Source organism: Lithobates pipiens, unplaced genomic scaffold, assembly GCF_037356315.1.
Source record: "Lithobates pipiens isolate NorthernLeopardFrog02 unplaced genomic scaffold, aLitPip1_a1.2 Scaffold_8, whole genome shotgun sequence".
In the NCBI taxonomy this organism is placed as follows: Eukaryota; Metazoa; Chordata; class Amphibia; order Anura; family Ranidae; genus Lithobates; species Lithobates pipiens.
This window is the reverse complement of record NW_027507903.1, coordinates 485,484,334-485,498,316: the sequence shown is the minus strand read 5'-3', so window position 1 is coordinate 485,498,316 and position 13,983 is coordinate 485,484,334. Positions and strand designations below refer to the sequence as shown.

At 42.0% G+C, this 13,983-nt stretch overlaps 1 protein-coding gene across 2 annotated transcripts in view; it reads right to left on the bottom strand.

Annotated features, from left to right (window-relative positions):
• The window catches only part of SLC6A13 (solute carrier family 6 member 13), a 145,790-nt gene that overhangs the window by 12,801 nt on the left and 119,006 nt on the right, over positions 1-13,983 (bottom strand). For both annotated transcript variants that reach the window (XM_077468955.1, XM_077468956.1), the window contains exons 4-8: positions 12,299-12,439; positions 11,411-11,489; positions 8,636-8,768; positions 6,753-6,887; positions 3,212-3,315 (exon numbers count right to left, since the gene is read on the bottom strand). In XM_077468955.1, coding sequence (XP_077325081.1) covers positions 3,212-3,315; positions 6,753-6,887; positions 8,636-8,768; positions 11,411-11,489; positions 12,299-12,439 — 592 coding nt within the window. The remainder of the gene's footprint in view (positions 1-3,211; positions 3,316-6,752; positions 6,888-8,635; positions 8,769-11,410; positions 11,490-12,298; positions 12,440-13,983) is intronic.

The following is a 13,983-nucleotide window of genomic DNA, read 5'->3' as shown; positions in this document are numbered from 1 at the left end:
TTGCTGACTAAGCGAGAGGCTGGGGAAAACGGTTTACACAGTGGATAGTGGAGACCCTTCTCTGGATGGTGGCACATTACACTTTTGTTTTTGGACGTTTGCTGTTGCACGGATTGGCTTGGACTGATTTTGCACTGTGTATGTGATCGTATGCACATTGAATTGGGATTTAATTATTCCTCCTATTTTTTGTAACTTTTTTATTCCCTTATTGGGAGTTATGTTTGGATTCTTTTTTTCACTGTATTTCATTACCATCTGCACTTTATATTGCTATATATTGCACAAATATTGTTATTTATAGCATATTAATTGTTTTTTACACATATTTACAATTGTCTGCACGTTATTTTGTACATGCGTTTATGCCACTGATGCATGTTTGTTATTCACTTATTGATGATTCTATCTCCACGACCTGGACCTGGTTACTTAATTGGATTTATTTGTATATATAGGCGTTTAGTCTTATATACCTTTTTAGGACATTATTGAACATTGTTTGATTGCTGTTTTGCACATTTCTTCATATATTGTTATAGCATTGGTTTGATAATCATTTGCTTCACAAATTCATATAAGAGATTAATTCCAAGGAAGCTGTATTTATTTGGATCTATCTCTTTGGAATTTCCAAGTAATTTTTTGTGATTTTAAGATTACCTTTGCACGTTATAGGATTAAGTTATTTATTTCATTTAGTTCTTATAATTCATGAAGCACCACAATTATTTGTTTTTTTATTAGTAAGTGCCACATTACCTGCTATTATTATAATTTCTGTCTAGTGTGAGAACACCTTTATGTTGGCAGCTACTTTGTTAGGCTTTATTACTATTTTCCTTTGTGGTTTGCGTATTAGTACCCCCACCTTTTCAATATTTGGTTTGACCACCCTTTGCCTTCAAAATACTTATACATACAGATACTTATCTATCACGCCATACCATCAGGAAGGCATGTGACTGGCCTTAAATTTATTCTGCAGCAGGACAATGTCATTAAGAACCATCTTAAGGAGTCCTGGAAGTGATGGTTTGGCCCTCACAGAGTCCTGATCTCAACACTGAGTCTGTCTGGGATTACATGAAGAGACAGAAGGATTTGAGGCAGCCTACATCCAAAAGAAGATCTGTGGTTAGTTTTCCAAGACATTTGGAACAACCTACCTGCCGAGTTCCCTCAAAAACTGTGTGTAAGTGTACCTACAAGAATTGATGCCGTTTTGAAGCCAAACAGTAGTCACACCAAATATTGATTTCATTTAGATTTTTCTTCTGTTCGCTCACTTTCCATTTTGTAAATTGATAAAAATAAACAATTAAAGCGGTAGTAAACCCGCACATTTTTTTTTTTTTTAAACCTGCAAAGCAAAAGGCATAATGAGCTAGTATGCATCGCATACTAGCTCATTATGAAATACTTACCTTAGAACGAGGCCCCGACATCTGGCCCGATCCACGCCGAGGGAGCTGACATGCTCCCTCTGCGTTTCTTCCGGGTATCGCGGCTCCGGGGCTGTGAGTGGCCGGAGGCGCGATATCGTCTCTCCCGCGCATGCGCGCGGGAGATTTCATTCCGGCCGGCCGGCCACTGCCGGATTTTCAGGCCGAGAATCCCCTTGTGCACATGCGCTGCTGCAGTCAGCGGCGCATACCGAGGGGAATATCTCCTAAACCGTACAGGTTTAGGAGATATTTTTTTTACCTACAGGTAAGCCTTATTATAGGCTTTCCTGTAGGTAAAAGTTTAAAAATTGAGTATACAACCACTTTAAAATATATATTTTTGAAAGCATTCTTACTTTACAGCATTTCTTGGCACCTGCCCACAACGTTCGCACAGTACTAATTGACTGCAGATTTCTTAACCACTTCCAGCCCAAGGAAGTCATATGACTTCTTTGACTTTCAGTGGTGATATCTGAAAGATGCTTGTAGCTGCAGGCATCATTCAAATATTTTCTTTTTCAGCTGGCGATTCTGTGCACTATAAGAACAATCATAGCGGCAGTTCAGCTGCTTGATCGTTCTTACAGGCGGCGGGAGGGAACATCCCCCTTGCCAGCCCTCCGGTGCTTCTTCGGGCTCTCCCGTGCGATTAAGGACCCCTGGAGAAAGAATCTGCCACTGCCGGATGAAGACCAGATGATCACCCGTCATCTCTATGACTGTTGGAGGCCCGGGCGCGCCGTTGTGATGTCATGTCCAGGCCGCGGATGTAAACAAAGCCAAGATCTCGGCTCTGTCTTTTTTTTTGATCGGATGCTTTCCACCCTGAAGGAGAGATGTGGGGTCTTATAGACCCCACATAATCTCTCCATAAAGAGGACCTGTTACGCACCATTCCTAGTACAAGGGATGTTTACATTCCTTGTAATCGGAATAAAAGTGATCAAAAGTAAACAGGAATAAAAGTGAGCAAAACATTTATTTTTTAAAACGAAAGTAAAAAAAAATAAATAAAAATAAAATAAAAAAAACAATAAAAAATATTTAAAGTGCCCCTGTCCCCACGTGCTTTCGCACACAGAAGCAAACGGACAAGTAAGTCATGCCTGCATATGTAAACGCCATTCAAACCACACATGTGAGGTATCGCCGCGTGCGTTAGAGCAACAATTTTAGCACTAGACCTCCTCTGTAACTCTAAACTGGTAACCTGTAAAAAAATGTATATGGAGATTTTTAAGTACTAAAGTTTGGTGCCATTCCACAAGTGTGCGCAATTTTAAATCGTGACATGTTGGGTATCTATTTACTTGGTATAACATCATCTTTCACATTATATAAAAAAAATGGGCTAACTTTACTGTTTTGTTATTTTTTAATTCATGAAAAATTGTTGCCCAAATACCGCGTGACATAAAAAGTTGCCACGACCGCCATTTTATTCCCTAGGGTGTCTGCTAAAAAAAATCATATATAATGTTTGGGGGTTCTGAGTAATTTTTTAGCAAAAAAAATATTTTTACATGTAGGAGAGAAGTGCCAGAATAGGCCTGGTATGAAAATGGTTAAACAGTGACAAAGGGAAAGCCTGAACCTTGTAAAGGGAAAATCTGAACCTTTCTCAAGAGGCCACTTAGCATGGAACAAAGAAGAGTTGGCTGTGGGCAAGGAAGATTCTTCACAGGCAAATGTCTGAACCCCCCCCCCTCCCCTTCTAAAGTAGACACCACTAGGGGGACATGAGTGTCACAGACGAGTACCTGTAGCAGTTGTTGTTGTACTTGTTGTAGCTCCCTAGCGCTGTCAGACAGCCCAGGCAGATGGCGTACGAAAAGAAGATTTGAGTTCCCGCGTCCATCCAGACCTGCCGAGGAGAGTCTAATGAATGGCAAATAAAGGATGGGTTGGTAAAGGAGGATTGGGGTATCCCTTTGCTCCTAACATGTCTATTAGTAACACAAACAACATTAATAGGGTGACCCAGAAGAACCAACTTTTGTGGCAAACATTCAGATCATCTGTGATAATAATGGGGCGGCACAAGCAGCCACTACCTACTGTGCAGTGGTGACATGAACAAGGGACTTCTAGCGTGAGACACAAAGGCATTTAGCAATCTCTATGGCTATAATCAGAAAGTTTCTGGCCACGTGATCCAAATCCAAAGGGCTACTAGGAGTTTTGCGTATGTTAGGTTATTAGAGAATGCAAGAATGTATTGCTCTCAATCAGACCGTCTTCCTCTGCTAGACTGTGCAGCACAACTAAGGCTGGCCATACATGGATAGAAAATCGTTTGAAATAACTTTTGTTTTTAAAAGAGAACTGTCGAATGAATGTGTGCTAACGACATTGTTGTATCTAATTGGTTTCCACATATTATCGATCGTTAGCACCATCAATGGTACATTTTTTGTCGATCAATGATCAATGCACATGCGCTGTACATTTTTTCAAAATATTTACGATCATTTTCTCTACTAATGTTTTGAAAGCCGTTCAATTACACAGCAAAATTCCGACATGAGGGATCTTTCTTTTGGCATAAAACATTGCAATTTGAGAATCAAAAGAACTATTTTCTATCCATGTATATATAAGCAGATTTAGTAGGAAACAGTGAATGTAAATGTAATGAGAAAATATTGCTCACTCTATGTGCTTGCATGACAACAAAATGTATAATTTAAAATGAAGTCATTGCCCTGCATAGGTCAGATTGTTTCTGCTAAAGTGGGCCTAGCATCAGATTTATTTTTACATGCATGCTAAGTACATTATTGTAACACTTCCAGGTGTTTATTACCTCTCACAGAGATCACAGTACTCCACCTGACAATGCCTTCATGTGCTTTTCTCTCCAGAAGGACTGCACCATCTTTGTTGAGCCATCATCAGGGTCACCATCTGCTTCCTGGACTGAGATTCCAGCTCAGAGATGACACAATCATGTAAATCCTGGTGCCTCTGCAGTTCTTGGCTGTGTTCACAAATTTCTGACACAGATCAGGCCCTGGTGCAGCCTCTCCACCTTTTGACTTGCTACAATGTTACACTGTTGCCTTCTGATCGCCAAGTGGGGAAGGACTGGAAAAAAAGCTTCCTCCAGCCTGCAGTATGAAGACATCATTCCATCCTAGGCAAGTTTGCTGACTGGAGCTCAAACAAGGCTTTATAATAATAATGGGTGGAGTATTTCTGACAGTGGCGGCTGGTGCTGTATACTTTGGGGGGGGGGGGGGGCGGGGGCGGCAAACATGACACCCATCACCACAATGCCCCCCCCACCCCTCAGTTGCTCACTTGTCCATCCCCCCACCAGCCCTGCACTTACCCCAACTAGCAGCTTTGGCTTCTTCCTGCGTCTCCTCCTCCTCAGCGACTTCACCCTGCATCTCTGGCTTCACAGCAGCTTTCGTCCTCAGAAGCTTCCCTCCTCCTTCCCTCAGTGGTCAATATGATCACTTCTCCTCTTGGTGATTGTCCGGGAGGAGAATCAGGAAGACAATAGCGAATATCAATTCGCTATTGTCAACACAACTGGGTGGGCTCAAAAAACCCCATTGAACTCCATGTGTACGTAGATTAGGGGCTGGACGTATGAATTAGGGGGGCGGGGCCCCTAATGGATGGGCCGCCATTTATTTCTGATAAATGATAATGCTGTTGTATATCGGGACATGTGAGGAATGTAGTTAGGTACACTTGTAAAGTCAATAAAGGGTTCACTTTCAGTTGATCTTTTTACAAGTATATCTGAAAAATGATAAATATTAACTGACTATACTTGTCTTTTATTATAACCTTTTATTACATAATCCGGCTTGTGAAAATGATGTGATTTGCTTCCTTCAAAGTTAGCCTATATGCCTCCTCGTGTTCCTAATTCAGCTTTTCTCTTAGTAAGCACAGCTGAGTGTCACACAGAGCAAAACATCTGAAAAAACTGGCAGAAGGAAAAACATAGTCTGCCCCAGGCCTCTGCTCCCGGCATGGTAGATGTTTTTCAGTACAGACCTTGTAAAGCCCAGCCGCCTGTGAACAGCACTATGTGACTGCATGCTGTGATCTGACTCTGGGGCCCAGCATGGCTCTGCACAGGCGGGTCACCTACTGCCCTGTGACCGAAGCCCGGAATGTGGCCTTGATCTTTTCTTACATGGTTCTGGTTAAAAGTTTTACTGTGGATTTTTAGTTACCAAATGACAACAAAAAAGGAAGAAAGGCAAAGCCAACTCAGTTCTTTTGTTTCACCTGTAAAAAGTTCAGGTATATATTGGTGGGGGAGTGGAAAAGAGAAACATTAATGATTTTTCTTTTAGTTTTATTATAGTTATTAGTATTTTTTTTACATTTTAGGTGATTTTAAACTGTTGTTTTATACTTGTTTTTTCCCTATGTCTATCCAAGCTTTGTTTTACAAACAAACATTTATTACAAAACAAAGTGTACCCAGAGCACGGTGGGTTAGCTAAACAGACTAGCTTGCTTTGCAGGTCCCTGTGTCTAAGACCCCTTCCACACCAGGGCATTTTGCAGGTGCTATAGCGTTAGAAATAGCACTGCAATCCGCCCTCAATCTGCTGCTCCTTTGTCTCCAGTGTGAAAGCCCCGAGGGCTTTCACACCGGAGCGTTGCGCTGGCAGGACGTCAGGAAAAGTCCTGCCAGCAGCTTCTTTGGATCGGTGAAGGAGCGATGTGTTTACCGCTCCTCCACCGCTGCTCCCCATTGAAATCAATGGGGCAGCGCTGTATTACCGCCGGCAAAAAAGGCGCTATTGTGACGTATTGCGGGCGGTTTTAACCTTTTCTGTAGCGGGGGTAAAAGCTCCCCGCTAGCGGCCGAAATGCGCTGCAAATCCGACGGTAAAACAGCGCTAAAAACAGCGGCGTATTACCGCTGACGCTATAGACTCTGCGGTGTGAAAGGGGTCTAAATGAAGCCTCTTACTGAGCCGTCTGATAATAGAGTAGTCGCTGCTGTGATGACTCATTGGGGGAGATTTACTAAAACTGGTGCACTCAGAATGTGGTGCAGCTATGCATTGTAACCAATCAGCTTCTAGGTTTTATTGTCAAAGCTTAACTGAACAAGCTGAAGTTAGAAGCTGATTGGTTACTATGCACAGCTGCACAAAATTCTGTGTGCACCAGTTATAGTAAATCTACCTCATTGAGTTGTGTAAACAATGGGCTTCCTTCAGCACTGGGGTGAGTTATACAATGAGTAAATGCATAGTTAATCTTTATGTTAAATTAAAATAATGTAAAAAATAGTTGGAGTCTATAGTCTGTAGGTACCTGAGGGTCCTTAAGTCGGCTGAGGTCTGGGTACAAGTAGAACTGGATCCCCTCTAGGGCCCCTGGGAGAGAAACCCCACGGATAAGTAGGACAACCAGCATCAAGTAAGGGAAGGTGGCAGTAAAATAGACAACCTAGGAAAACAGGTAAGAAAGGGAACATATACTGTGTGAAATGATATGCACCGTATAAGACAAGATGGATGATAAAGTTAAAGAGGCAAATGATGATGACTCTTGATAAACAAACAGTTGGCACTGCCCCGGAGCAGCTAATTGTATCTTTTCCCTCTACAGTTGTTAGTCTCCAGTGTGCCTTCCAATCAGATCTGCTTGCAGTTACGAGATTTACATTGCTTCAGACATTTCGCCAACACCTAATGGTGTGAGTGAGTCCAAAGACAATTGGTAGAGTAACGATGGATGTCTACCAAATTGTGGCCAATTGCTTCACTAGTCTCTGGTGACATCAGAGAGACAGGAAGGTGAAACATATTGTGCGATCCTGGTTTAAATTAGAGTCTTTTGGAGCTTGCATTTCTTTTGAGTTAAGTTTTGAGTTGGGCATGGCTAAAACCAGGGAGTTTAATTTTTAAATGTCTAGCAGTTTGTGTCCCATTGCAGATATTTATTTTATGTAACTTCCTGCCCAGAACAGGTGTCTCCCTCAGAAGATTCACTTCTAATTCTGGTGACAACTATAAAAACACATTTTGGATTTTCCATCACTTTCTGCCCAGTGTCAATGATCAGCAGAATAATTAGAAAGGGTGAATCTCCCCAGTGGGGACACAGACAGCAATAAAAATGTACTCCCTCCTACCTATTCTAGCCAAAATTATTAAAGTAGAACCCCAACCAAAAATAATTTGGTAAGAATGACAAGGTCTTTGAAAGATAAAATAACCAAACAGTCACCTTGTTGGACGTAAACCATAGTAAGCCTGCAGGGATCTAACACTAACCTTTCTATCCCTGTAAAGACAAAATGAGTATACATAGCTCCGACCGGATGCTATGCTGAGCTGTCAGTCGCGGCTTCTCTGTGTATGTGGGTGCAGAGGAGACAGAGGACAACGGAAGCCCCATAATAACTCTATGGGTGACGTCACCTCCCATTCATTTCACAGTCGTTGTCATCCGTGTTCTCTGCAGAGCTTCCGGAGCTGGAGATCGGGTTGGAGCGGGTTAGATCGGCTTCCAAAAAGGTATGTATACTCATCTTTTCTTTACAGGGATTATAGATGCAGGGATTTTAGATTTTTCATGGCCTTCCACTTTAAATTGGGCAGTGGGGAGGCAACATATCGCTTCATAACTGCCCATCAAACACTCTCTGAACAGTGATCCACTTTGATCGCTTTTCAGAGGGAGGCAAGGGAAAAATTAATTGCAGTCGATGAAAGGTCTGTGACCAGAAATTCCAAGCAATGTCACTGAGCAATTGATTGTTTTGCAGCATTGGAGCTACAGAATCTCCAGATTCACTAGCCCCTTGGGTTATCCAATGCAGCTGCTGATGATCACGGTGCATCACAGAGACGTGACTGGATAGATAAGCAGTGTAGTCAGCTAAGCAGCAATTCCAGATGTCACCAGAGAGAAGAGGTTGGGGTTGATTTACTAAAGGCAAATAGACTGTGCATTTTGCAAGTGCAGTTGCTCCAGAGCTTAGTAAATGAGGTAAAGCTTCACTTTGTAAAGAATACCCAATTATATGCAAGGAAAATAAACAAACAAACAAACTGCATTTTTGCTTGCATATGATTGGATGATGGAATTCAGAGAGTCTCCTCATTTACTAAGCTCTAGAGCAACTGCACTTGCATAGTGCAGTACAGTAAATCAACAAAGCCATTAGTGAAGCTGGGGCCAATACTCACCTTTCCAGTGGATTTCACTCCTTTCCAGATACAGAAGTAGCAGATGATCCAGGCAAGGAGAAGACACAGTGCGAGCTCCCAGCGCAGACTGCCAATGTGTTCAATACCATCTGATATACTCAATACACGCCTCCTGTAGATACAAGAGGGCTCAATAAGGAAAGCAGAGTCATAACTGAAGACATGAATGAATATTCTTCCTAAGAACTTACTGGGAACCAATGAAATCTCTGAGGCACAAACTGTACATTTTATAATCAACTGAAAAATCATAAAGTAAATGAAGTCAAAAGGCAAGATCTGCATAATTTTTTTTCAGAAACAAAGAGTCCCAGTGTGACAGGAGTCATTTTGTGTGGGGGGTTTGTGCAACTCAGCTTACCTTGGAGAGATTTGGAAACTCCGTGTCCAGCTTCCCTGTACCCTCTTATGTGTAAATCACCCTGTGTCCATTAGGGGCACAGGGTGCCTGAGAACCCCACTATGATTTGTCCTTGTTTCTGCAGCACATATACTAAACAATGGAATACAACCACACCCCAAACAATCAGAGTCCACAACAGCATGAGACAACACACAATATATACACATATACAACATTGAGTCTGAATAGCACAGATCATAGTGGTGTTCTCAATGGACACAGGGTGATTTACACATAAGAGGGTCCGGGGAAGCGTTTCCAAAGCTGTCCAAGGTAAGCTGAGTTTCACAATCCCCACCCAAAGTGACTCCTGTCACACTCAGCTAGTGTTGAACATAAAAAAAAGGCTGCAATGCTCATACCCTTTCTTGCACTTTCCCCCACATTCATCTCCTTTTGACTCTAGATGTCCTTGGTCTTTGTGGTTGAGTGACTCCTAGCACCATTCAAACGAGAAGACTGAGGATAAACTGTGAGTGCAGGGCATAACCCACCCACTAAAATGAGCGCCACTCTCTGCATAACGGAGAAGCTTCCAATATCAGAAGACCTTGCATCTCCTGAAGGGAGAGGGAGTTGGTGATGATGAGGGGGTTGGCGGGTCGGTGGATGAGGAAGAATTAGCCCATAGGTGGCCTTTAAAATATATCTCTACCTCAATTGTTTTGTTTTCGATAAAATAAGAGGTCATCTGATGACAAAACGCGCAGGGATCGTGGGTTTATTTTAGCACATCTGGTGGTGGATTTTTCACTTGTGGTGTGGTGGAAGACATAAGATTTTTAAAAGAAGAGAAAATTCTCACTGCAAGTTACTCATTAAGACTTTTTATAAAATGTATGAATTATATGGATTTTTTCACCTTTATTTCAATTATTTAATTTGTTGCATGAATTGTTTACATTGATTAATAATTTGAATATGTTTTGCACAATGGCACTTTAACTTATGTAGGTATATCACACTATAATGTACTGATTTTCAAGTATAAGATTAAGATTAAGATTAAGATTAGAGCACTAAAAATAGAAAAAGACATATTTTTGCACAGCGCTGTCCTTTTGATATTTTAAACACCCTGACAGTTTTTTGCTGTAGAAATGAACCTTCACTTCCTGTTACAGAGACACAACAGGAAATTAAAGGAAATCTCCCCAAAACGAGGGGAGGATTTTCCCCCACCTCTTGTTCTGATGACAACTACCAAACTTTAGATTTCTCATCACTTTCTGTGTTAAGACTAATACACACTATAAGAAAATCGGGCAAACATTTTTGTCCAAAGATTTTTCGTACGGTTTTCGTATAGCGTGTACACAACTTTCGGCAGCTGATTCCGAACTTTCGTACCAAAATTCCCAAAGGGACAAACTCTAACATTTTTCTTGTATGAAAACAGAATGAATGATTTTAGTTTAATGTGTACAGTTTTCGTATGATTTTTGTACAAGAAAAGAAACACTGTGCATGATGAGAAACAATAAACAACAAAAAAAGGCCTTTGTCATATGAGAATTTTCATACGAATTGACGTTCATCGGTTCCAATTTGATTTGAAACAACAAAGAAAATTGGACGATTGTTCGCCTGATTTTCTTGTGTACCCCACTTTAATGACAACAGACTCAATGACTATTCTACCCAAAATAAAAATAAAAACTATACATCTAAAACTTAGAAAAGTTTTCAAAGGGGTTACATTTTAAGCCCTTCAATTCAGCATTAAAGTAAACCTGTCAATTATCATTTCAAACCAAACACATTATGCACATGAATGCATAAAAAGGCAAACTCCAGTGAAAACTTCATAATAGTTCTATTCTAGATGTATAACTATAGAGAAATTAAGTTATAAGCAATTCTTGACTTTTTTATGCAAAAGCCAAATTTGTTCCTCCCTGGGCCACCTCCTGAGCCCTGCTGTTGGCCATGTAGCTGCCTGTCATAAAGGATTGCAGAGAAAATCAGAGTTGGGAGGGGCTGAGCAAATGGTTCACAGGAAAAGTGGGGATCTGCATATAACTTCAGCTGCCCGAATCTCTGGATGTATTGCAGGCTCTGTTTGGTTAAAAAGTGTCTAAATCCATACCCTTGGTATGCATTTTTATAAAGATAGAGAATAGTAACTTTTCCTTTCACAACCTTCCTCTACAATTGAAACTTCACATGCCCTTTCTGACCAGAGCAGTCATATTCATTTGTGTGTGAAATGTGCCTAACAGAGCAGTACCCTAATAATAGGAAAAACAAACATCTAAATGGTATTTTTTTTTTTAGCTGTGAACATAATCGATAAAGCAAGATAACTCGTTTTTATAAGTGATATTGGTAAATAGTAGCCGTGCACTTACTCCCAGAATTCGATGACGCTTGATGTGCCGTTTACTGCGCTCTGTGTGCCATTACTTTTGTAAGAATCCAGGCATTGTTCTAGGAAAACAGGGAACACACGAACAGATGGGTAAAAATATGACAAAAAGGCAAAACACATTTACATTCAGCAATATTTGCAGAATATTTTAGTCACCAAGGACATATAGTTACAGCATTGTGGGCATGATTAGTATAGAATTATCTGTCACTGGTTTCATAGTTCTTCTGGGAATTCCAGTGTTGAGATTTCCCATTCATAATTTCTAAGGGTTACTGTCCACATGTGCATGTCTGGGAACCCCTCCTTATGGAGACAACAGGTGTGTAGGCCCAGGAACCCAGAGCAGGGATGGTGGAAACCCCTCATATTGGGACAACAGGTGTGAAGGCCCTGGGTCTCAGAGCAGGGATGGTGCAAACCCCTCATAATGGGGACAACAGGTGTGAAGGCCCAGGATCTCAGAACAGGAATAGTGAAAACCCCTCATAATGGGACAACAGGTGTGTAGGCCCCAGGAACTCAAAGCAGGGTTGGTGGAAGCCTCTCATAATGGGACAGCAAGCGTGTAGGCAGGGGAACTCAATGTAAGAATAGTGGGAGCTACTCATAATGTTTCATAGGTTTGAAGCAGCGGGAACTAAGCTCAGGAATGGAGGGAACCCCTCATAATGGGCACAGCAGGTATGCAGACCCCAGACCTCAGTGCAGAGATAGTGAGTACATAATGGGCACAGCAGGTGGAAATTCAGTGGCAAGAGCTCTCACGAATGAAATCCTTGACCATAGCAGACACCAGTACCCGTAGTATCAATTTGGGGTGGAACCACCGTTTGAAATCCACTGTAAATCCTCGTATACATCTTACCTGTGTTCCAGGTGTGGTTGCAGGACGCCCAGGGCAGATCAGACGTGAAGGAGTTGAAGAGATAAAAGAAGGCCCAAGCCAGGACGACAATGTAATAAAAGTTCAGCAGGATGACAATGACTTGGGATGAATAGCCAATCCCTGAACAAAAAGACATAGCACATGTTATGAGGTCTACAATTTCTCTAGTTTGTACCAACTGATTTTTCCTAAAAATAGCTCTGACATATCAAGCCTTCTGCAGGCAGGAGGAAGATTCCTCAGTCTCCTCTCTACTAGTAATCAGACTGCAACATTGTACCTTTGTAGCAAGCCACAAGGTGCAAGGCTGCAGTAGGGATCTGTGTCAGACGTTTGTGAACTGCATAGGCACCAGGATCTACAGAACTGAGTTGACCCTGAGCCCCAGTTCGCACACATGTGCTGTGAATTTGGTGAAAATTTTGTGCAAATTTGTGAGGGGAGTGGTCACATCTGCGATTTTATTTTCTATAAAAACTAGGCAAAAATATAAAAAATTTTGCAGTGCAAACACCAGACTGAAATTTTAATCTGGTCCCAGAGAAGTCTATGAAGCTAAAATTCGCACCGCACTAAACTCACACTGGAACCCTTTTTTGAACCTGATCAAATTTGCACCACATAATGTATATGTGAACAGCCTTCATTGGAAATAATTCTTTTTTAGATAACATGCCATTCTATGCTTTTGGGCACTGGTGCTTTGTGGGAAGGTGAGGGAGGGAGGGGGTCGGCTCTGGCGCTCTGCATAGAGAAAGAGGGGCACTGGTGCTCTACAGCGATAGAGGAGGGGTACTGGTGCTCTGTGGAGGGAGAGGGGGGCATTGGTTCTCTACCTTAGGGTAGTGGTAACTGGCATTGTGCAGATGGTGAGGGGGAACAGTGGCTCTATGTGGAGGGAGAGGGGGGGCACTGGCACTCTGAGCAGGGAGTGAGAGGCACTAAGGAGGGCTGGATGCTGAAAGTGATAAGTGGGGCTTCTTTAAGGTAGAACTAGTCAGGAAGCTTACTGTATAAAATAGAAGGGAGTTTTTACAAATGACTGTACTAGCACACCATTGGGTTACATGAGAAGAACAGCCTGTTTATGGGAGTAGGGCACAGATACAGAATATACCTCTTCCATGGCTTCTCAGCAATGGTCGTAGCACTTCTCTAGGATGGCTGGGGGGGGGGGGGGGGGATTAGATATAGCAGTGTGCCCAATCCAGACTCTGCATGCAGGCAGTACAGCACAAGGTAATCCTCCACAAATAAAGCGATTCTGGTCAGGAGTAGAGCAGGGGGAGATGAGGGGAGAAGGAGAGTGGCTACAACACACAGCGGCTCACTGCAACCACTGTGTGCAAAATAGGGCTTACCTGTGATAAGAGACCAACCATAACAACAGCACAATGCTGCTGAGAGATAGAGAGAGTCAAGAGAAGGCAGCTGCAGAGTTCTGCTGGAGGGACACTGTTAAGATCTGCGGGACACCGGGACTCTGCTCAGTTTCTGGCACAGTCCCGTAAGAGCCGGGACAGCGATGGCCAGCAAACAGGTAGCAGTCATAATATGAAATTAGATTTTCTTTTAAGTAAGCTTATATTGGATTGTCAAATATAATTATTGTTTAAATTGTTATTACAATAGTGATGTTATAAAATGAAAGTATATCATGACCT